This window comes from Balearica regulorum, chromosome 1 (genome assembly GCF_011004875.1).
Source record: "Balearica regulorum gibbericeps isolate bBalReg1 chromosome 1, bBalReg1.pri, whole genome shotgun sequence".
Taxonomy (NCBI): Eukaryota; Metazoa; Chordata; class Aves; order Gruiformes; family Gruidae; genus Balearica; species Balearica regulorum.
The window spans coordinates 122462481-122488022 of record NC_046184.1 but is presented as its reverse complement, the minus strand read 5'-3'; the positions used below and the strand labels follow the sequence as shown (position 1 = coordinate 122488022).

The 25542-nt window shown below is 37.7% G+C and overlaps 1 protein-coding gene across 13 annotated transcripts in view; it reads left to right on the top strand.

The window, feature by feature from the left end:
- The window catches only part of KDM6A (lysine demethylase 6A), a 159908-nt gene that overhangs the window by 54402 nt on the left and 79964 nt on the right, over window positions 1–25542 (top strand). For all 13 annotated transcript variants that reach the window (XM_075773662.1, XM_075773647.1, XM_075773672.1 and 10 more), the window contains exon 5: window positions 23960–24018. In XM_075773662.1, the coding sequence (XP_075629777.1) occupies window positions 23960–24018 (59 nt within the window). The remainder of the gene's footprint in view (window positions 1–23959; window positions 24019–25542) is intronic.

Sequence of the window (25542 nt, the reverse complement as noted above, 5' to 3'; positions counted from 1 at the left end):
ATGAATTCAGAGATAGATTTCTTGTTAGCTGTTGACTTTGGCTAGGAAGTTGTCTAGAAGAAAAATAAATCTGTCAGGCACTCTTTATCATTGTAATGAAAATGGTCCTAATCACCTTTCTTTTTAATAAAAAATTCGTTTATGTGGTCAGGGTGAAAACATCAAAGAAGTTTAGTAAACTCCAAGGAGGATTTTCAAAGAGCTACTTCTGTGTTCCAGTGGATTTTCAGAATATCTGGGTGCAAGTATGGTACAAACTGCATTTGCAGTTGCAAGGCTATACTGTAGAAGACGGAATGGTCTAGTTTAAAAAAAAAAAAAAAATTGAAGGGGGGAGGAATAAATCCCATAGGTTTTTTGTTTTTGTGGGTTTTTTGTTTTTTTTTTTTTTTGCAGCAAAGTAAGGTATCGATCTAGTTCTGGAATTCAGCTAATTTATACTCCCTGTCCATGTTTACTAGACATTAGAACTACTGTCTGAGTTCAAATGTTTGCCTCAGACCTTCTTCATATTTGTCTCTTAAAGAATTCTTAGAAATTTAGTTTTGGTTATGTATTTGTAAATAACAGGATTTCCTCTCATTTTTCTCAGTCTTTATAAAACCGAGGAGAATTCAAAACCATGCAGAAGTATTTAAAAAACAAAAAAAACCAAACCAAAATCAAACTAACTCCCTAAACTGTCTTTAGAAAGCCCAGGAACATACAACTGTGAATGTGTGCTAATCATGGCAGAAGGATGTGATCTTAGTCTATGCTGAGTTGTTGTTTTGTTACAGAAAGCAATTTTGTAATGTTCCTTCTTATGTAGACCTAATTTTTTTTACAATGCTGTTTTATAATTAAAACTATGTAGAAATGTTACTAGGCGTGTTCTCAACCTTATGGCTGAAATACTTTTAATTAGTAGTAAGGCTTTTTCTTCCAAAGAACTAAAGTAAAAAACACCATGAGCGTTTCTTTTAAAATGTGACCTGTTGCTTGCTTGTTTTAGTATTTTTATGCAGCTTCTTTTCAACTCTCTACCTTTTCCATTTTGATAGGCCAAATGTCTTTCTGGTATGTTTTCTTAATGCTATAAAATAGGAAAACAATTAAATGAATGCTTTAATTTAATATGTTTTGCTGTCTCTTTTTCTCCAGACTATAAGTCTATTTCCCCTTTTTTAAATAGTTGGACAAAAAGCAATTACTAGACATACTGATAACAGCAAATAAGAGAACATTTTGCACCTTAGAGGATCTGTTATAAGACAGCAATTTTCTACTTCATTGACTCACAACTGGGTTTTTTCTGCAATAACCTCAAAATACCACGTAGTGTTTTTAGACAGAATTCATCAAAACTTCCATTATTTTTTTAATTAGATATAAAAGCTTAGTTTAATTGAAACAGTACAGTGGTATAGGATCAGTAGAAATTGCTGGAGCAGACACCTTCCTGAAACAAAAGTTGGAAAAGGCAGTAGGATGATTTGTGAATGCTGCTTTTTATTCAAGCCCTTAGGTTTTTGGAACTTTTTTTTTTTTAAGAGAATGGTTATCCCATATAAGGAAACAGATTTCCACATAAGTCGTCTGAGAACAAGATTTTAAAATGACACCAAAAGCCTTTAATATAAATTATTGCCACGTAGCAACGCAGGGCACGTACAGGAAAAGTGGAAAGAAACAATCGCTTTGATCAGAGGAGACTTAATCAGAGAAATATTTAGAAGAAGACTTGGTCAGGAAAGCAAGTTTCAGAATTCCTCAATGAAAGTGAAATTTGCTGAGATCAAGGGCATTACAGAAGGAATTGGGAGATATGGTAGGTGAACTAAAGATGGGTAAGGTGAAAACCTGCACTTCAGAATATATTTGCAAAATAAAATCAAAATGATAGGGTAGGAATGGAATAAATGGAAATTTCAGAGAAAATGGAGACTCTGAAAGTGAAAAAACAGAAATTGAATAAAGATTCAGTGGCTCTGGAAGACACTGAGAAGAGAGATACTATTAATACCTTCTATATGCTCTTTACTTCTGTCTGAAAATATAATGGTCATCAGCGTAGCACATGGGATTCTATACCACCCCTCACTTTTGACTAAACAGCAGTTGTTAGATTGCAGGCCCTTCACTAGAAGGATTTTGACAAAGATAGGTCATGTTCTGAGAAGATATGAAATATAACTGTTTTAAGACTTAGTGTAGACTCGGAGAGAGAAGCATGGTATTATTACGTGTTTTGGAACAGCAAATATAAAATAGAGATAAGTTTGAAAGGAATGACCTGATTTTTAAATACTGAAGACATAGGCCATCATAATGGAGACAAAAAGCATTTTTATGGGATTTAATGGGATAAACATTTTCAGGAGAGTGCGTTGTGGAAAGCAATCTGGAAATACAGTCTGAGTCTGATACAGCATGGTAATACAGGATGGCAAGCTATTATGTCCAGAAAAAGAAAAATAAGAAAAGGGGAGGGAGAAGTCTGAGGAGAGTAAAAACTGTAAGACCGAGTGAGACTGAACAAATAATTTGAGGAAGAGGAAAGTGTGGCTAGAGGAAGAATCACAGGGAAGGAAAATTGTAGTCCTGCTGAGAATTTGAATGTAAAGAAAATGAGAGAAGTAAAAACATACTTTAAGGCTAAGAGCATATGGGGAGAAGGGAGGAAGGTATATATAGAATAATACAAGAGTGGATTGTGGGAGGTCTGCAATGACACTTGCCAGTTTTTTCCCCAACAGCAACCTCTGTGTCATAAATTCACCAGGCATGGTAGGAGAGATTTTAAAAAAAAAATAATTAAAAAACCCAACAACCAACAACAACCCAAAAAACCCAAATAAAACAAAAAAACTCCAGCAAGCCAAGGAAAGACGGTAACTGTTCAGGTGAGGAGCACAGTATCACTCTCCATCAAAGGACCAAGATGTCTTCTGTTTGAAGGAAGGCAGAAGGTAGAGAGCGGAACACTGAGGGTCACTTGGGGAGCTAGGTAAGTAGATACAAAAATTCAGTATGTTTGGAGTGGAGGAAATTACAGTAATGGGTATTCAGCTGATAAAAATTAACTTTCTGGCCTGAACTTGCTGAAGAGTCCATGCCAAGGGGAGGAGTGAGTTAAGATGACAGAAACTCGTCTCTTATTAATTAAACAATGAAGATTTTTAATGTATTTAGCTGTTAACTGCAGCTGATGATAACAATTTTCTGTCACAAAAGAAAGGATTTTACAGGAAATTAGGAACAAGGGATCTAGCAATTGCACAAAATCTTTTACTGAATTGCTGATGAAAAATACCTGAGGACATACTTTCCATAACATTCAGTTTTGTGGAGTGCAATGGGTAAGAGTGAGTAATTCTGTGAGTAAAAACTTTTCACTTTGATCCTAAGATATACTGGCAAAACAAAAAAAAGGGGGGGGGTAAAGAGGTGGATACAAAATCATCAAAGGTAATTTTAAAGAAAAATCAGTAAAACTACAACAAAGCCCATAGCTAGCAATATCTGTTTCTGCAAGGATTTTTAAAGGTTATTAATTCATTTCGATCATGAACTTGTCCCTTCAGCGTGTCAAGATGGATAGAAATTGCATGTGAGAAGTTATTTGAAAAGCTAGAGAAGTTGTTAAAAGACCAAGACCTAAGAGAAATTTGGATTATGAAGATGGCTAAATTTATGAATTGTGCACCATATAATCTCTTCTGTATCAGAGTATTTGTTACCTTTGGTAACATCGTAAATGAGGTTATTTTAGCATCCCATAGGTATGATCAGTTAGCGTGATCACTCAGCAATGTTAAAAAATTGGGATTCTTAATGCAAACTATGTTTATGAAGACTAAGTGGAATTCTACCTCTTAAGGGTAAAAGAATTATGTGTACGCTTTCAAAATATTTCAGAGAAAATTTATTAATAAAACTCTAATTTTTGAAAGGTAATGATGATTGTGTTACCAATAACGCTTGGTCGTCTATAAAATGTACAAAAAAATAGAGTGAATGAATAACTGTATTTGGGCTTCAGAAAAAGATCTTTTATTATGGAATGCTAAAAATAAATGCTATTTCTTGTAAATCAGTAAAGCAGACAAGCTGAAAGTAGTACTTTTTTTTTTTTCCTAAAACGTGGTGTTATATGAATGTTACCTAGAAAGATTAAGGAAAGAATGTGTTGTATTTCATGCTGTTAATTAGAGTAAAGCACAACTGAGCCCTAATTTAGAAAAGAAGATACATTTATCCAGATATTTCTTAAAGAGCAATAAATGTTAGAGTTACATTTTTGGGTTTTGTGTATTCTGGGGGGGGTGGGGTGGGGGTGTGCATGTGTAAAATTCTGTCCCTCTGTCGGCTAAAACACAGAGAGTTTGTAGGTAGTCCCATGACCGAGAAAGAAGCAGAACTGTTTTTTACTATTATGAACACAGACAAATGATGCAGCATGTCCAATTTTGTGTACAGCAAAATTGTACAAGGTTCTAATAATTAACTTTCTTATTAGATGATTTATCTAATGAAATAATGACAGGAGTGTATATTCCCTCTCGTTGAAAGGAATCAAGAGCAGGTGTAAAATCTTAAAAAGAATGAGACTGAACAATTTAACTAATGAATTTTGACATGTTGCCTTTGACCTCTAGATAAATTTGATAAATTGTCCCTTTTTTATGTCTCTATTAACTGTCATCATACAAAACAAAGGAATCCTTCTCTGCACATATAAACCGTGTATACCTGCTTAGGTCACAACAAGTATTAGGTCTTTTTAGGGAGTGTGTATGTTGCTATTTGATTATAAATATTTTGTATTTGCACTAAATTAGAAAAAAAAAGTTTTTTATTTCAATGTCTGCAGTTCTGAATTTTTTTCAGTGTATATTAATTTATTAAGCCATTCGTCCCTTTTAATCAATGGATTTATGAGAACTCAAAACTCTGACAAATCTGTAATATACTCAGAATGTTAATGGTAAAAGAGGAAGGAATGTGGTTTGGGGAGAAACTTTGCTTGGGTGAGGAGGAGACAAGATAAAAACTTAGAGGAAACATTCCCTTCTCACCCTAGACATGCTATCTATTTCCAAACAATATTCATAATGTTTTCTAACGGTGATGCTTCGCCCTGGAAATTTGGCAGGAATGCTCTTCTTTGTCCTCCTGTATGTATGATCTCTGTCTAGAAATCCAAATATTCTGGGTGGAAATAAAATAAGTATCATCAAGATTGATGGAAAAGTCTCTTCAGAAAAGCTTTTTATGCATGTTTAATTCTCCTATTGCAGAAGTTTCCTTTGTGCAGAATAAACTTCATCTAATAGTACTTATAATAATAGCATGCTTCCTTTCTTCAATCTCTGTGATGAGAATGTCGGGTGCTAAACCGAGACATGCTGAAGTGTGGCAGTGGAGAAACTCATCAATTCAGATTGTTTGGAGAGAGGCGTGTTCGTTGAGCAGAACAGTGCTGACTTGAATGGAGGACACATCTTCAGTAGGCAAGAATATTATTTGAATGTTGATAATACTGAATGACCAAATGTTTCTTTTTCTAAATATAAATGACTATATTGACCAGGTATGTGGTGCTTGCTTTTTCAAAAGTATTCTGTTTGCAGAAGGGGCAGTAATGGTACAATTACATCATACTCCATATGATTGCTCTTTCGTTGCATAGAAAAGGTTAAAACAAAACATACCACCCTATTTTTCTTCTTTGTAGTTTGTAGATTTCTGTTTGATCATAAGCTATAAGTAGATACTGTGTCTCATTAATGAGTGGCATTTCTTCAGAAATGAATCTTTTACATTTTAAGGGTCTTTCTTTAAAAGATGAAATATTTGCTTCGGTTTAGAAACAAAGAATTGTTCTATTTTGCCAGTTTTGAGTTTCTGAATTTGCTCTCTCCAGATCTGACTTTTCGGTTCTAGTTTTTTAAATAGTCTTTCAAGCATATACCTAATTAAAGCATTCTGCTGCGTTGTTTCCCCCTTTTCCCAGGGACACAGATTCAGTCCTTTCTGGGGGCGTGGGGAGGAGTGGTTGAAGTGTTAGTGGATGGGGTACGAATAGATGGAGAAGGTAGCAGGTGGGAGGATGGGGAGACATAGAGCTTGGGGTCTTTTAAAGAACCCACAAGTAGCTTGCGTGAGGCTAATAAGCTCATGCTTTGAAGAAAAGGCAAATCATTCAAAATGTTTTTAGAGTAGTGTTTTAGAGTAGCGTTTGAGTATGATTGTGCTCTGCTTTGTGAAGCACCCTTAGAAGAACAAGTATTTAGAGGGGAAACAGGAATCAGTTCTGCTTCTCATGTTTACTTACATAAAGGTGTAGCAAGAAGCAATCTCTGGTGTCTGCCTGCCTTCATGGAGCACATCAAGTGAGTGAGGACGGTGCTGAAACCACCAAGTCCTCATGGTCTGAGTGCTCGCCTTGAAGGGGAGGCCAGATGCTGAAAAAGTACTGGAGATTCAAATGTTAAAGCATGCTAACAGCAAACAAACAAAACCTTTGAGTTCCAGTAATTTCAAGCAAAAGTATTTCTAGATCTATGTTGAGAAGGTTTGCAGCTACCTAGAAAACCTTTATTGGCTTGTCACCTTCAGCTGTTTCTCTGGGATGCTATATTCAAGTTATTTAGCACTAATTACTGAGTCACTGTCCAGTATCATTTTGGTTTGTACAAGTTATCCCCCCAACTTCTGAGGCATAACTCAGAGCTTCTGTTCCTCATGCTGTGTCATTTTTCTTATCTCATTTGCTAGAGAAATGGGACCGATGAGAGATCCAGCATCCCGGATAAGGAAGAAATAACAGTCAGTCAGTTAGGGATCTTTCACCCCGTTTTCTTTTTTCCCTAGCCTAGTCTTTGTTCCGCAAGGCCGAAAAGTTCCTCTATTAAATTTTACCTGTTATTACCAGCCAAAATAAGTGTATCTATATTTCCTGGTTTCCTCATTCAGTCTTTCTTCCTGGGTTAGGTTTCACTTAGTGTTTTTCTTATTGCAGGCATTGTCCTAGCCTCTTCTTTCTGAATTCTCAGGGTCATCAGAAAAACAGCAAAAAAACTGTATTACCAGACATCATAACGACACTGACGCTGCCTAACGTGTTTTCTACAGTTATTTCAGGTATTGTTTTTCTCCCCTCTCCCAAAGAGGATTGGGATCCATTTCATGTATTTACCTGTCAGACTCTGATTCTTGGGATCACACAAAGATCCATTCCCAGCTATCTTAATGATACAATCAGAACTTTGTGAACTTTTTCTGAAAACACATAAGCTGAAAAATCTGATTCCAATCCTGGTATACACTGTAGAAGGAGAGGTAGATCAAACAGGATCCAGTAAGGGGAGTGAAGGGAGGAAGGAGAAAAAAAGGAAAGGATGGATTCAGTCATCTGTGTAGTTAGCTTGAACTTTCTTTTTGGAAAGGAAAGAAGATAAACTGATTATCATTCCAAATGACTATTTTCATTATAGCTAAGGGATGAAAACCCATAGTGGTGACAGAGAAGAGGGAATCTCTTTAAATGAGCCTAGTGCTGATGGTGATACTTTCTGTGTTTTCTGTTCTCTTAACTGCTGCAGGAAATTCATGCTTACTGCATCTTCCAGAAGTTTTTGTATCACTGGTTGTAGAGAAAGTTGCATCAGTTTTGCAGAACGCTGCAGACTCACAATGTTTTAATAGTTTTAAAAAGCAGCTGGACAAATTCAGGGAAGAAAAATCCATTAAGAGCAATTAAATATGAAGACATTTTGTCTGGCTTTAGAAACCTCTGAACCACAAATCAGGGAGGGTATTCTTGGGAGAAGGTGGCTTAAAATAATGATAGAAAAGTGAATGAAGTTTCTCTTAGCAGTAACTTCAACAGTAACATTTTAAAAGTTAAATGTTACTGCTGATTTGTATGATAGCCTGTTCCCTCCCTCCAGAGTCACCTGCTTGGAGAGTTATGTTTCCATTCAGTGACATAGTCTTTACCTTTTGGAGAGGAAGGATGATTTTCTGATTAAATGCAATCATTGGATGTTATCTAGAGCAGAATTACTCTGTGGAGCTATACAAGAATTTCAGTACACTTTATCATGTTCTCTCTCTCTCTCTCTCTCTGAAATCCATAAAAATATAATAACATAAATGAAATCATCCATCTAGTTCATAACGGAGCATAATAAACAGTTCTGTTTCTGATCTCAAAATCTAGGCAAACGGAGCCCTCCGTCTGTCTGAAACCTGTACATAAGTTCTGAAGAAAACCTTGTCTTGAAGGCACTTCCACTTCCCCCAGACAAATATGTCTTTCAGAGGAATGTCAGCCTTTTTCTTTCTTAAACTTTCTTCCCTGTACATTGGTGTCAAATGAATTCCTTAGGAGTCTCTCCTTGATCACAAAGGCTGTAACACTGGCTTTCGTAGAGGGAGAACATACAGGTACTCCTTGCTGGTGAATTTTTCTGACCTGGGCTTTGAGTAAAGAGACAACTGAAGAAACAGATGACAAATGTCACTTGTGAGTACAAGACAAACCCAGATGAGTGATGCCACAGGAAGGCAATTAGTCTTGAACTGAGAATGAATGTTAAGTACTACCTTGGAAAAATAATACAAAATTAAAAATGGCTCTAAAGGAGCACAATTTATATACTTGATTTTTTAAAAATGCTACTGTTCAATGGTTTTGGTAATTCTGGTATTTTGCGTAGATGTGTAACTCCAAATTCATATGGCGTCTTTCAGTGTTCCCTGTTAACTAACGTCTCTAAACCTTGATTTTTATCTTTTCCTGGGATTCTAGTTTTAGTCATATTAGTCTTACAGCGTGTACATATAAACTGGGAGATGATGTGTGTGTCTTGAGATATTTTGGTGATTCAAGTTCAGGGACCAAGTACCGGGGTAGGACTTTGCTTTGTTATTTGGCTGGAACACAGTGAATCACTGAGGTATTGGAGCAGTGTCATGAAGCACCACTCCTTTTCATGGTAACTTATCTGTTCTGACTGAAAAGAAAGTGGTTGACAGTTTCGTAATTATTGGGAAGAATGTGATCTGCCATATTGACAAAGGATTGCTTTGTCATAAGTGGAACAAAGTTTCCTGTCTGTGTGCTGTGTCAGTCAAGTATGAAAGGAACAGCAATTCATTGGTTGGGGTTATCAAACCAATGTAAATCCGGAAGTGTACCTCTTCTCCGGAGTCACTTCGACAGACATTGCTTTTAGAAACAGAGATTGAAGGGTGAGTGCCCACGTGTAAGAAAATCGAAGAAGTGGATCTCATAAAGCAAAACTACTCAAAATCCTTGGTATAGAATTTCTCACTTCATTTAAATGCAAGTAAATAAAGAAGATTTTCAGTTTTGTTCCTTTCACCCCGTGTGTATTGCACAGTAGAGTTCTCGAAGAGGTTTGGGGTGGGCTGAGACAGGTTGTTAGGCTGAGAATGCTCTTCATTTTTACTGACGATGATCTGAATTTTAGGCCTGAAAAGTATGTATTGGCAGCCAGTTGCACAGTGAAAGCACTAAACAGATTTAAAAGTGATTGAGTGGCATAGCTATCATTCTGTGAAATCTTAAGAGAAATTGGGAAGTAGAATATACCTACCAGTTGATACAGACTCAGATATTTCATTACCATGTTAAACAATTAAATATAGCCTGGACATCCTAAAGTGGATGTGTTTGCGTTAAGTAGAAGATCGAAGGAAATGTCAAAAGCACATTAGAAAAGAAGTTGTGGAACACTTCCCTCTACCTTAAATGCTTCCACAAGGCAACAAGCACAAATTAGACCTTCCAGTTCATATTTTCTCCTTTTCCCTGACACTGATTGTGAAGAGACCTTTTTAGGCTCCCTGCCTGTCATATTCCCTGCCTATTAGAGCAGGCCTTCAATGACTGTGGTCTATCTACCAAGGAGTAATTTTTTTAAATTTTTTTTTTTTAATGTTAGGAGTTCTTCCTAGCAGACCAATACCTTAGTCCCCTTGATTAATTCACATAATCTCCACATGTTAGTATTCATTCTCCTGTACATTTGAGAGACAGGTTTCTTCTTTGGTTAAGCAAAGTACTGTAAAGACTATTGATAATTACAAGTTAGGATATTTATGCCTGCCCATGTTGAGATCTGCTAGGTGACCACTAGGCCATGATCACAGGTTTATGAAGCTGTCCATGCCACTGCTTCATGCCGTAGAAATACCTTTGTCTTTCTGTAGGTGTAATATACTTCAGTTTTGATATCTGTGATTAAAGAATGATCCTGTTTATGGAAGTTCCATTGTGATAGATAATTGGACCTTAAGACAATGTGTAAGAAAACTTAACATCTTTTTTGAAAATGTTACTTCAAATAAGAATGTAGAGAAATGCAGATTACACTGGAGAGGAATTGCGTATTCAGAAAAGGTGGGAAGTAGCATAGAAGATACAAGTTTAAGCAGTCCTTAATATTTTCTGAAGTGATAGAAAGTTGTTGTTAATTGTGTTGTGAGGGGAGGAAAAAACCCACATCTTTGATCTAGGAAAATCTAAATTGATGAACCTTAGACAGTGTCATATGGAAGAGTTGTAAATGTGGGTCTGGTATTATATATTTTTAATGATTTGCAAATGAAAGTGAATATTGATACAGAATCATAGTATGGTTTGGGTTGGAAGGGACCTTAAAGGTCATCTAGTTCCAACCCCCCTACATGGGCAGGGACATGGTTGCCCTAGACCAGGTTGCCCAAAGCCCCAGCCAGCCTGGCCTTGAACACTTCCTGCTGTCTATCCATTCCCTGCCCAGCCTGTAGTTGTACTTGGGATTGCCTCAACTCACGTGCAGGACCTTGCACTTGGTCTTGTTGAACTTCCTGTGGTTTGCACAGGCCCACCTCTCCAGCCTGTCAAGGTCCCTCTGGATGGCAGCCCTTCCCTCCAGGATGTCGACTGCACCACACAGCTTGGCGTTGTCAGCAAATTTGCTGAGGGTGTACCTTATCTTATATTGTAAAACAGAAGATAAATTTTGTAGGTTGAATGGTAGAAATTTAGAAGTACAAAAAAAGATAATGGAGAATTAAGATAGCAGGTGGAATTTCATATGGTACATTGAGACAGTTGTATCCACCATCTCATGTATATATTGCTGATGGTGTTCAGGAAATCAGAAAAAGTAGGGAGTATGAAGAAAAGGTTAGAAGTCCAAACAATATTCAGTTTAATAAAGAACAATATAGAAGCCCATACTGGAAAGCATGATCTTATATAAAAGATAAGTGTAGTTCAACTTGACATTTGCTAGAATCTAGTCATCCTCCTCTCAAATGCAGAACAACAGACTGAAATTTCAGAGGAATGATAAAAGCATATCCAAGAGCTGTTTGCAGAGGAGACAGACAGGAAGGAGGGTGAATCAACACATACCATGGCTATGGGTTAGAAAGGGATTCCACCGACTTCTAGTACAGGAGTAAGGGGCTATTCATTCACACCGAGGAACAGCAATTACAATGTAAAATAATTTGTGGAACTCAAGTTAGCAAGGTATCTTTAAATAAGAGCTCTCTAGAGTCTTACAAAAGGATGTCAAATTAACACAGAGGATGAGAAAATCCCCACACTATGGCATTGGTTAATTGGCCCCTCATCCCCTCTCCTCTCTTCTGTCCTCCTTCAGGTGGTCAGCTAACTGCATGAGCAACGGCATTTAGGGATAAACTGTCCCAGAGGAAAAAAAAGTAAAGCTACCAACTTTGAAAGGTATCTTATAACCTCTCCTTGTAAGATAAGGGAATAGAACAGAGGAGAGACTAGTGGATTTAAAATCGTTCAGGTTCCTGATTCAGGCCAGTTGTGATGTTTCCTTTTGCAGTTTTTCAGAGTTAATTTTTCAGAAGTTAAACTGTTGACAGAGGTAATTAAGTGACATCAGGTACAGCAGCAGTGATACAATGGTAGGAAGAAGAGGGATTAGTGAGGGAAGGACAGCTGAGCTCCAGTGTAGATGAAGAAAGAGCCGAATAGAGCTGTGCAGAATTAGCAGAGAAGAGATGATGGAGAGTGAAAAAAGTGTCCTATGGTTTGCCTTGTTTGTATTTTTTTTTTGTTTGTTTTGCCTTTAGAAATTGAAGGCTCTTAAACTCACTAGTATATATATTCACAGAGTGGGCTGAAAATTTACTGATGTACGGTTATCTGTTAAGAAATGATGATTTGATGGAACTGAAAGATTCTGTGGGAATGGTTGGTGGGCTGCCCAGCTGCTTTGCTTTGCTCTTGGCTGCTGGCCATCTTGTCTGCTCCCCCAGCTGCCTGTCATGTGGGCCTGCTGCCTTGTCTGTTGTATCCTATTTTAAGTATTTGTACATTCTAACAAATAAAATGGCAAATCACCAATTAGAACACCAATTAGTGATTACTACTAAACCAACTACGGTCTTAATTGGAAAATCATTTTCAATAATAATTGATATCTAACTAGCAACCATTAATCTATGATCTTGCATTTTGATACTTAAAAAATGAAAAGAGTCTTACTTTAATATTTGATATATTTATAATAATACATAAAATATATATCCCAAATATGCTATTCAGTAGCACTTTCCATTTTCAGATGTTACTAACTTAAAAATTGAGTCAAAATTGAAGTGATAGACTTTTTTCTAAAGCTGATACTCAGAATTTTGTTCCAAATGTGGGATTTTGTTCAGTTTGTGGTTTACAGAACAAACTGTTTTTATGTGAGAACTAATGAAGCCTGGGTAGTGGTGGGCTGGTATCTGTTGTCCTTTCGCACCTCCTGTCTTTCCTTCTCCCGCTTCTCTTTGTAAGCACACACAAACTGAAATTCCTCTAGTTTTCCTGGTGAAGCGTCCTGAATAACATGTTGTTTCCTATGACATCTCTGAGCAGGAAAAGCACGTGCTTGATTTAAATCTGTGCTAATGGGCGAAGTGTCTCTTCCCAAAGAAGAGAGAGTAATTAAACTCTGTCTGTTTTCTGACAGTAGACCTTGGTTCAGCGGCTCTTTTCTCTGCCCAGCAGGTATTTTCAGTGACTTCCCTCAAATTTTTAGTCTTTGAGATGTCTTGCTTTCTGTAAAATTAATTTGAAGGCAGCTAGCAGGTTCAACAGTTAGCCAGCTGGAAAGAACAACATCTAAGTAGCAGCAGCATTCTTAGGAATCTTGGTTAAAAATTCAACTTAAAATTTTTCAATTAAGAGGAGTTCCAGATTCAACTTGGTTCTGGTTACTGCCCAGCACAGTGTGGCTTAAGATTTGAGGGAATAACCATTGACAGTTGTGCAACTTAATTTTTGTGATTGTTTTCCTTTTGATTGGTTTTTACTGGTTTGCTTGTGTGTATTTGAATCACTTCGCAGTCATTGATGCCTTAGTATATTCAGCTTGTCTCCTCCCATTTTTTGTGTAGTGCCTCAGGTAGAGCAGCTGTGTAATTAATGATATTAAGGCTTTTTTCCAACACAGTAGTGATTCTCCAGCAGTGAGAAACTGACAGGGAAATAATGGGGCTACTTGTAAACTCAGTGGGATTCCTATCTTTGCTGGAATGGGTTGGAAAAATGGTGAATCAAGAACATAGAATTCCATACTAGTAGTTTTGTTTCATAAAATGTTTTGAAGATGATGGGTATAAATAGTGATGATCACTTACGATATAAAAGGGAATAAAACATTTCAATAAACTGTCCAAATGTCATCTTCTAAAAAAGATGTATCAGTAATGTTTGTGTGTATACATGAACAGTCATTAATTTCTGTATTTTGATTGAGAACATTTTTAAAGAGATGAACAATTTTTGTTGGGTCAGCGTATCTTGGAAAAAGAGAAAAGCCAAATCCTTTAATATATATGAAATAAGAGTAGTAGTCATCGAGGAAAAACAGAGGTTAAGAACAACTGCTCTGTTTCATTTGCTTATGCTAGTCAGTATTGGGGCCCTACCTCAAGGGTACGGAGAAAGTAAGGAAGTGCCTACAGGACACTGTTATGGGGGAATTTCTCTTATCTTTTTTGGGAAATCAGCACAAATGGGTGCCTCTCTGAAGTGCTTGTCCACTAATGGATGCAGGATGGGTGTCCTGGGTTTCAGCTGGGATAGAGTTAATTTTCACAAGAAGCTGGGATGGGACACAGGCAGGACAGGTGACGCAACTAGCCAAAGGGGTATTCCATGCCATATGATGTCATGCTCAGTATATAAAGGGGGCTGTGCTGGGAGGAGGGGTCGCTACTTGGGGGTGGGCTGGGCATCAGGTTCCAGGTGGTGAGCAAATTGCGTTGTGTATTACCTGGTTTGTATATTCTAAGTACTGTTGTTATTTTTGTCTCCCTTTGCTGTCCAAGTAAACTGTCCTTATCCCAACCCACAGGTTTTATTTTTTATTCTAATTCTCCTTCCCATCCCACCGGGGTGGGGGAAAGGAGTGAGCAAGCAGCCATGTGGTTTTAGCTGCTGGCTGGGGCTAAACCATGACAACGGGGCAAAATTGGGAGGAGTTAGAGGTCCACCTGCAATTGCAGGCTGTGATCTCACTGGGATCACAGAGATGTAGTGGAATAGCTCAGGCAGCTGAAGTGCTGCAGTGGGTGAGTACAGGATCTTCAGGAGGTATGCACTGGGAGGGTGAGGAGAGGGAGAAGCCCTTTATGAAAGAGCAGCTAGAATGCATGGAGCCCTGCTTTTGGATAATTGAGAAGCCATTTGAGAGATTATGGGTCAGGATTAGTGGATGACTGATGTGGGTGATGTGGTGGTGGTGATCTGCTACAGATGACCTGGTCAAGAAGTAGTAGATGAGGCCTCCTTCTGACAACTGGAAGAAGCCTTTGCATTTGCAGACACTCATCCTAATACTGGGCTTAGCCATGCTGATACCTGCTGGGAGGGCAACGCAATAGGGTACAAGCCATCTAGGAAGTTTCTGAAGTATATTGTTGACGAGTTCCTGACACAATTGGTGGAGGAGCCAACAAAGGCGGATGGTCTGCTCATGTCATGCTTGCAAACGTGGAAGAACTGGTTGTTAATGTGAAGGTTGAGGGCAACATTGGCTGTAGGGATCATGAAATGATGGAGTCTGGGATCCTGAGACAAGGGAACAAGGCAAATAGTAGAATCAAAACCCTGGCCTTGGGAGAGGAAACCTTGGTCTTCTCAGGGATCAACTTAGAAGAATCCCTTGAATATGGCCCTGGAGAAAAGAGAGATCCTTGGCAGCTGCTTAATTTTCAAGAGTAACTTTCTCCGAGCTCAAGAACAGTCCATCCTGATTTACAGGAAGTTAGATAAAAAGGAAAGGAATCCTGTATGGATGAACAAGATGCTCCTGACCAAACTCAGGCATAAAAAGGAAGCATATAAAAGCTAGAAGCAAAGATAGATGACTCATTATAGAGGTATCGTCTAAGCATTCTGGGATCGCATAAGGAAAGCAAAAGCCCACATGAAGTTGAATTTGGTGAGGGGTGTGAAGGGCAACAGGAAGGGCTTCTACAAGTATATCAGCAGCAAAAGGAAGATGAAAGAATATGTGAGTCTGCTGCTGAATGGGGCAAGTAACAAAGGACACGGAAAAGACTGAGGAACTTAATGCCTTCTTCGTCTTGGTCTTCTGGTAAGACTTGCCTTCAGGATTCCAAGACCCTTGAGACCAGTAGGAAAGTCTGGACCCAGGATGACGTGCTCTCAGTAGAGGATGATCAAGTTTCAGAATGGTTAAACAGACTGGATATCTACAAGTCCATGGGACCTGATGGGATGCATCAATGGGTGCTGAGGGAGCTTGCCCATGTCACTGTGAGACTACTCTCAATTAGCCTAGAAAGGTTATGGTGGTGGGGGAAGGTTCCTGAGGCCTGGCAGAAAGCAAATGTCTCTCCTATCGTCAAGAAGGACATGAAGGAGGATCCAGGGTACTACAGGCCAGTCAGCCTCACCTCCATCCTCGGGAAGGTAATAGAGCAAATTATCCTGGAAACTATTTCCAAATTCACTCAGGGCAGGCAAGTCATTGGAAGTAATCAGCATGGATTCATGAAGGGGAAATTATGCTTGATGAACCTGATAGCCATTTGCAACACAATGACTAGCTTGGCAGAGAGGGCGAGAGCTTATGGGTATTGTTTGTGTTTACTTTAGTAAGACTTTCCATGCTGTCTCCTGTAATATAGACAAACTGATGAAGTACAGACTAGATAAGCGATCAGTGTGGTAGATGATTGAAAACTGGCTAACCTGGGCTCAGAGGATTGTGATCAGCATCACAAAGTCCAGCTGGAGGCCAGCCACTAGAGGTGTACCCCAGGGGCTGAGACTGTGGCCAGTGTTGTTCAGCATCTTCAGTTAATGACCTGCTTCATGGGGTAGACCGCACCTTCACTGAGGTTGCAGAAAATGCAAAACTAAGAAGAGACCACATAGTTGTGCTGCTGCTCAGAGGGACCTGAACAGCCTGCAGGAACCTCATGGAGTTCAACAAGGGGAGATGCCAAGTCCTGTTTCTGTGGAGGAATAACCCAATGCACTGGCACAGGCTGGGGGGCTGACTGGCTGGAAAGCAGCTTTGCAGAAAAGGCCCTGGTGGACAAGTTGACCATAAGCCAGCAGTGCGCTCTTGCAGCGTCCTGGGCTGCATAAAGCAGGGCATAACCATCACACTGAGGGAGATGGTCTTTTGTCTCTGAGCCCTGATGAGACACATGTGGAGTGCTGGGTCTAGTGCTGGGCTCCCGAGTAGAAGAGAGGGAGATACTGGAGCAAGTCCAGTAAAGGTCCATGAGGCTGATTAAAGGCTTGGAACATCTGTCATAAAAGGAGAGGAGGCTAAGAGAGCTGGGGTTGTTGAGCCTGGAGAATAGAAAGCTCAGGGGCATCTCATCAGGGTGTACAAATACCTGATGTGGGAAATAATGAAGGTAGAGCCACTCTTCTCAGTTGTGCCTAGTGAAAGAAGGAAAGGCAGCGGGCATAAAATGAAAACACAAAATTCCTTTTAAACACCGGAAAAAAATTTTTTTGTTTGTTTTAAATTGTAAAGGTGATTGAACAGTGGAGGAGGTTGCCCAGAGAGTTGGTGGAGTCTCTGTCCTTGGAGGCTGTCAAAACCCAACTGGGCGTTGTCCTGGGAAACCTGATCTCCAGAGAGATCATCTCCATTTTTTGTGCAAACCTTGAGTGAATTGGTTTAGTTATAAAACATCCGGTCTCAAATATGGCTTTCTATTTGGGGTCAGGAGTTTTGGAGTTTTTTTAAAATCATGTGTCATACAAAATAAATTAGAAACTTTGTGATTGTTAGCAGCATTCAGGGAATATGTAGAGAGACTATTAAATTTGGTTAGATGAATCATCTCTATAAAATGTCTTTGAAGGTGAATTTAATCTGTGTGTTGCACAACACCTTTGCTCACTTGATTTGTTTCAGAAAAATACTGTTTTCTGTTAAAATACTTAAATTATTGCAAATATTTGTATCAAGTAGAAAACAAAGATGGTTACATCAAGTGAAATTTTTATAAGCTTCAGTGGAAGGCACATAAGTCAGATACCCATAGCAACGATCACTATTTAGACATTTGCTTGGCTGTATGTTCTTATGAGAAATTTGAGGAGGTACACTAGTTGATCAGTATCTCATTTCGTCAAGGACCTAAATCTACTTATGGCTAAAGGAGTACCCAGTTTAGAAAATTGCATGTATTCCTTCATAATTGAACAGTTTTTGAGTTATTTAATGTTGCTTTATCATTTTGTCTTTCATATTAAAGTGCTCCCTACAAAGAGATTGTGGCAGAGTGTATTATTCAAGGGGTTTTGAAATTATTAATGTATCTTGAATTAGTTATAGTATGTGGTTTATGATAACATAATGAACAGTAGTCTTGTCTTGATGTACCTTGTCCTTTCCTGTGTTTGTGCTTTGTTTTTGTTTTGATTTTTTTCTGCTTCACCTTCTTAAAAACTTTTCTGTGAAAGGGGAAAAAAAGGAAAGTATTTTTTATGAATTAAGAAAGCTATGTTAGCCGGTTTTCTTCTACAAGTAGTAGATGTGTTTTGGCAATACTTTCTCTCTGAAAAGATGAAATTACTTTGTAGTTATTTGCCAAGATGGTACATTAATTAATCTATTATAAATGCCAGAATATATTTGTCACAGGAATAATGACTTTTATATATAAATTGCTTTTGCATGGTTACTGGAATGCAGGCACATACCCAGTAACAATTTTTTTACTATTGTGATTATTGCTAAAGAAGCAAAGTCATGCAGGCATGTTATATATAGCTGTATTTTAAAGATCCTTGTATAAATCTAATGATTTTTTGGATACTATAAGACTTCTTGAAGACCTTGAAGAAGGCACAACTAATGATACAAATTTGTAATACACCCTTTACAGGGATCTTAGTATTTTTTCAGGTCTTGGGGATGTGTAGAACATGTTGATAGATAGGTAGCTCTCTTATTTGTTTAGATTTGTACAAATACGAAATTTATGTGAACCCTCCCCTCTTTCTCCCAAACACTCCCAGTCTTTGTGACTGGAACTGCTAGAACTTGTCAGCTCCCAAAGGTATATAGCTGTTTAGGCACAAGAGCCTGAGTGGAATTTTTTATGTGGTACTTATTCTCCAGGGAACTGTTATTATATATTGAGTAGTGTCAGGAGGAAGTATTAGGCACCATAGTGTCAAAACTTCATCTTTCATTTTTTCAGTAAAAAAATAAACATATTCACACATTTGAACACAAAACCCGTTCTTTTGCTTCAGACAGGTGGCTGGGAGACCCTGTGACCACAGGATGTGACCAAAACTTGAAAAACCTTCTTTCCCTAGCTAGGCGCTCTAAAGAACGGTGGCCCCCTGCCCACGTGCACCTTCTGCAGCCTGGTCTGACGTGGGCTGTACTGCAGGTTCCACTGGAGCCTGAACAGCTGTGGAAGGGGCGTTCAGAGTCCTGCTGGAAGCAGTTTTAATATGCCATCAAAGACTTTTTGTTTTCTGGCAATAGTAAGCAAATGAAAACTAGTCACTGGTCTCATAAGGGTGCTGAACTTCATCTTTTTTCCACAGTTTTCCTTCAGGCTTCCACCAACCAACTGCATGGGGACTTTGTTTCTCCTGCTTTGTTTTTATTTTGTAGTATGGTGGGGTACATTCAAATATTATCAACTTTTTAATGAAATAAAGGGATTATTTTACCTATGTCTGGCCCTGCCCCTTAGTCATAAAGAAGAAACGATGTATTTACCTATGTGTGTCACTGGTTAAGGACCTGCACAGAGAAGGCCGACAGGCAGGCTGTGACATTATTTCATGGTTTTTATCCTTCTTGTACCAACACATAGAAGTTGATTTCTCACAAGTCAAATGTTTCTGTGTGGCTTAGGAGGTAATGAATATTGTGGAGGTTTTTGTTTGGGTTTTTTTTAATGTTTATTGTAGGTTGTCTGTTTAAATATTTTCTCTAGGATTTCACTCTTTCTGTTTGAAGAGTCGTTGTAGGTTTGATACGCATTTTGTCGGTAGCTGTGTAGGCTTAAAGAGCTTTTACTTATTTTGCTGACATTCCACTCTTTCACTTGTGCTAATGCAGTTGTTTATGGGACGACTACACAGTGAACTTGGCTGGGAAACTGATCCAGTAAAAAAAAAACTTCTTTATCCTGATATTAATAGCTCAGATCAGTTCTGGCATCCAGTTGGCTGTAGTACTTTACAAATGATGGTATAAGCAAAAACGAGAGGCACTGTTAGGTAATGTTTCTAAATCAGTAATGCTATGATACTATGGCAAAAACTCTTCCTTTTCATTTTTAAGTTGGAAGGTCCTGACTGGATGCTGCCTTGAGGCTGCTTTGACTCTTTAGCGGCTTTTTCTACGCTCTGACTTTCTAGTGATGCCTGCTGAACAGATTTTCACTTGCAAGCATAACTTCTTTTGTATGTTCTTGTATTTATAAAACACAAATTTGGAGTCATGGTCTCTAGCATGTGTGGTAGATGAAGTATGTTACTGGTGGGAAAACATCTAGACCCAGATGCAGTGGGTATACATTTCTAGAGTCAGTTTAAGGTGGCCATTTGTAAGTCTGAATGTGAGTATGGCCATTTGATACACAGGACAGGTGCATTTTTCTGACCCTGTGTTTATCGATAAAGTGTAACTGTGGTGGTCCAGTCTGTCTTTCTGCCTGAAACACTGGCTGCATGCTTGGAGATGGAGGAAAAGGTTTTTCTTTGAACTTGGCCTGAAATAGCTAGAGAACAGAGCACACAAAATGTTGGGGAACTGTTTCCATCTGCTGCTTCAAAGAGAGTATAAACCAGTTATTTGGGTTAATACAAAAGGTCTGAGATGGGTGGAATTTTCCTCACTGGGTTAGTGGGGTTTTTTTTCTTGAGTGCTTGAAACAAGACCGAAAAGTCTTCCACATGTGTATTCATCTCAGTTATGTAAAAAGGTACATACAGATATAGTTTTGCCTTCTGAGTTACCTATCAATAAAATATTGCGGCTTATACATTTTGTAAAATACAATTGAAATGTTGCTCAGTGTTGAATTGTGCATGTAAGTAGCAGAATACACAATATAAACTTGGAAATCTTCTTCAATTGCATAAGCATGTAAAATGGAAAGAGATATTTGAGCCATCTAGTGGTTGGTATGAAACATTTTAACATTTTTCCATAGGTTGTAGAAGATGTAAACGACATAGGCTTGGAAATAGCATTTCTAATTTGTCTGCTTTTGAATAGTGTGGCTGTAGAATGAAAAAATTCAGACATGCAACTGCAAAGTTGAGGTACAGTGTGTTTCAGTTTGCAGCTTTTTTCCAATTTACTGTAGTTTTTATTGAAGAGAGAGATCTGATAACATAAAAATGACATCAGATGTTAGTAGCCAAAGAATGAGTTTTGTTATCATGACATCTTCAGAAATTGTGAGGGTTATAAATAAGTTCAAGGAAAGCATTGTGATAAGATAATTTTGGTTTTTACTTATTATTGAAAAATGTTTGGAGAGAAAAAAGTGGGCTTGTATTCTACTTTACCAGCTATTTATAGTAGTATTTTGAATAGCGGGGATTAAATTAAAAAAATAATCTTTACTGGAAAGCAGGGGATGGATATTTTTTGTGATAAACTTGTCCAAATAAAAGTAATAGAGGCTACTGAAAACAGAGTTCTTAAGATGGGGTGTGTTCCTGGTAAACAGGGTCACAGAATCTTATGATGTTAAGATAAAGGTTATTTTGTAGATGAAAATTTTGTGTGATGATCCTCTGTGGTCCTGATATACATTAAGCTGTTCTAACCTTCCATATTGGCTGTTGCTGGTATGAACTTGACTGCATGTTGAACTTGATGGTATTCTGCAATACAGGCAGGAAAGTTAGTTGCTAAAGTAATGAACTTGATGTGTATCTTGCCTTGAATTATTTGTGGGAAAATACTGCATACATTGAATCACAGTAATATCTTCCAGTCCTTGCAAAAGTTCCATCCCAGTTCAAACGCAGATTAAAAGATATTTTTAAATCTTTATTAAGACAAACAATCAACCAGCAGTACTAATGGTGTTACATATGGTTAGACCTGTAGTATTTCAGAACAGATAAATATGATCCATACTGACATTTCACAATTTGCACCTTACATTTCAAGTAAAACATTGGAGAGTCTTAAATCTTGCCCTGGTTTTTATTGAGAAGACAGTGGTAGCTTAACAGATTTTTTTAAGGTCAATCTCAAATGTTTTGTAAGGCCGAATGAGAACGAGAGAAAAATGGGAAAACCAGTCACAGACCAAAGGACACAGCAGTAATGGTTGATTTGTATTTTACTGGGGTGGGGACAACCTGAAACCTTCATGTATTTGATGTATTAATTACATTTGGACAAATCACTTGCATCTTGGTCCTGTTGTGCCTTGAAAGTTGATTATTATGAACCCTTAGGATCAAAATATCAGCTAGATTAATCTTCTGAATCTAACTCATTTGGACTGTGAATTCTATTAGGTTTCAGAAGAGGAAATTAAATTCTTTGAAGATTGAAGAGGTTTTAGTTGTCTGGCATATTTTTGCCTGAATTTTGCAGTATGATGATGACCGATTTTTGTAATGACTGTTATTCTCAATCTTTACGATGATCTAGTCTCAGTAGCAGTTGGTGGATCTAAGGTAACACTGGACAGTTGTTAAGTTCTGTTCTACAAATGAGCCTGACCCGAACACAATAAAGGTTACTAGATGTGCACTGTATTTTTCAGGCTACTACATTGCACACGTGAAAATCTCTCTATCTTACTTCTTCATTTAAAATGACTTTTATATCAAGGCATTATGTATGCTCAGTTTTTGAGCTTGCCTTCGTTCCTAGTCCGTTGTTGCCAGAGCAGGCTTGGAAAGCAGGAAATACATGGGATGCAGAATTAGAGATCTTTTATCTTTATAATGTCCATGTTGTGTTTTTGTTCAATTAAACAGGAATGTGGTTTTATGGTAGTATTAAAGTGTCATCTTTTGTTGTTTATGTACTTCCCCCTTCACTCCCCCTGTTAACATCTTCCAGTGCTCCGATTGCTGTAGTATCTGGTCATGCCACAGTGTTTTCTTGGAAGCTGTCCACTGCTGAAGCTACAATCCAACCGTATTCATGCAACGATCTTTGGCACTTCCTCTAGTTTTAATTTGCATTTACAAGATGCAAATGAGGTATAATGAAGTGATAATATTGGGTCCTGTTCCTGATGAATGCTACTCTTTGAATTGTCTTCTGGTTACCGGTTATTTTCCAGGAGAAATTTGTTTATACCTTTTATGTTTGGATTGGGTTTAAGGTATAACTAGGATTCCTTTTGTGGAATTCCATAGAAATTTGACTTGTTGAAGAAGTGCGTGCAAATCGAAGGGGGATTATCCTGAACTACAGTCTTTGGCAATAGAAATTCCATCTCTTGTCCATGTGTCAGAGCTTTGTGTTCTTGGGATATATTCCTGGTCTCTCAAAACCAGAATTATACATAAGAAAAGCCTAAAAATGTGTCGTAGGCGGCATGTACGTGTTGTCTCTTGTAAATAATGGAATAGCTCTGCTAAATAGAAAACAACTATGCTGTGGCATAACTTTTAAAAAGAAAAAGCAATGTGCTTATTTTTTGTAATTTGGGAAATATGTAGTAATTATTTGTAGAATTGGATAGTTAAACATTCATTAAACATCCTTAATAATGTCACTTTAGTAGCAAATTATACTTTTCTGTGAAAAAAAAAATGGAGGGGGAAACAGGTTTACAGAAGGAGAATGATTCTTTTTTGTTGTTTTCTTTTTTTTTCCTTCCCCCCTTCCACAAAGTAGGGAAATAGAAAATAGGAATTTGATTAATGATTAAGAAATATGACTCTTAGGTTTGAAGCTGATGGTCTGTATTTTTGGTATTCAGAAAAGTGAAATTTCCTTAAGCATATTTTCAGATTCATGTAATTAATGTTCTACTTCAGACACTGAAATTAGAGTTGGTAGCTTTGTTTACTTTTATGTAAGTATAATTTATTATGACTGTGAAATGCTGTTTGGTCATAAAACATTTTTTTATTATTCCCAAAGACCTCTACTCCATCATTTCCTTCCCTGCTCTTGTACAAGTAGAACAAAGCACATCAGTTTCTCTGATGTAGAAGTACTTGAGTATTATTGTTGTTTTTATTCCTCAAAAAATATTTTGTGGAGAATCACTTTTTTTTTAAAAATGCCTACCTATCTTTTCATTCCTTCTTTTTGGTTCTTCCTGTTCAAGGTGAAATTTAAATAGGCTTATCTTATAATGGAAATAGAATGTCAAAGGATGAATAAAATACTGGAAACTCAAATCTTACAGCATACAGTTGTCTTATCTGGGTTTTAAACATTGTTTCTTTCCTTTACAGAATGCTGCCTTTTTATATGGCCTTGGTTTGGTCTACTTCCATTACAATGCCTTTCAATGGTAAGTTGGAATAAGCTAACAGTGTCGGTATTGTGCGGTGTTTTATTGGTAGGTGAATATTTCCCCTTCAGTGTGAGTGTATGACAGTAATTTTTTTTACCATAGATATGATATTGGAAGACATACTGTCCTGGCTCACATATCTGACTTACTGTAACATACCTGTGGCAACCACAGCAGTTGCTTGAAAAGGAAAGCACTCACAAGAGAAGAATTTTAGCTCCCTGTAATACTGTTCAGCAAAGGGGATGGAGCAGTATGACTCCACAGGTTTTTGGGGATTGTTATTGATAGACTGTAGCCTGTGTTTGTTTGAAAGCCTGTTTACAAAAAAACCTTTACTTTTCTCTTGGAAAAAAGTGGCAAAGTGGGCTTGTTTTCAGTTAGCTTGGTATTCAGTAATTTTTACATAGCTGTATAATGTGAAAATTTTGGACTCAAGAAGCTGTACACTCAGACTTGAATCAGAATGTTTAAAACTGATGTAAAAACTCAGAATTGTGAATTCTGGCAGGCCTTTGGGGACTGAAAGGGGCTGCTGTTGGAGAGGGAGGATTGGTTTTCGGTTTTTCAGGTTTTTGTTTTGCTTAATCGGAGGTGAGAGAAGAATGGTAAATGGAATAGACTCAGCCTAAGGTCGTCTAACTTTCATTGGGGTTTATTCTTGCAGAGATACAGTTAGTGTCACTGGAAAGAAGTCAGAAAGGTGCAGTGTTTAGGTCAGTGCTTTTTTACACTCAGTGTGGAAACCATAAATGAAAGAAGTGTGACTTTTAATGATCAATCAAGCAGTAAATTTTTATCATCTTACTGGAGTAAGCATGACTGTAGTTAAGGAGGCAGTAAGTGACTACTGACTGATGGTGCGGAACAGTAAAGTGGGATTTCTCCCCACTTTCCCCACTAAATTGTTTCTATGTACCTGTAAGACAAAAGATTTGTGCTTTCCTCAGGATGATGTAAATAAGCTTTTATTCCTCAAATTAAGATACGTTGGTTAAATCATGAGCTCAGAACCTGTTTTGTTGGTTTTTTTTTAAATAATCTATTTTTATTTTTTTTTATTTTGCAACTTACTGCTTTCTTTATTGATAATGGTGAAATGAATGCTATGTATTGTATGTGGCATGCAGTTCTATTGCATTCTAGTTAACAAGAGAAGAACAGAAAAGTTTTCAGAAAACCTGAGAATCCACTATTTTAAGATTGATCAACCTTGGTTGAATTTCACCAAATTTCAGAAAACTATTCTTATGCATCGTTTAACATTCAAGAGTATTTTATGCACCTTTTGTGTACCTTACAAGGTACACCTTCTTACAAGGAGTATCTTTTTGCAATTTTCACTGTGAAAATGGTAGAAAACTGTAAGATAAGTAAGACAAAGTAGTTAGATTTAGAGTAGTTGGTTTTTTGAAAGATCACATGTTCAGCATAGATTTTTGCCATCAATGGGTTGTGCTATGTAGCACCTTCCAGTGATTGTGAGACATAAGTATTAATAAATATTAATAAATCAGAGCT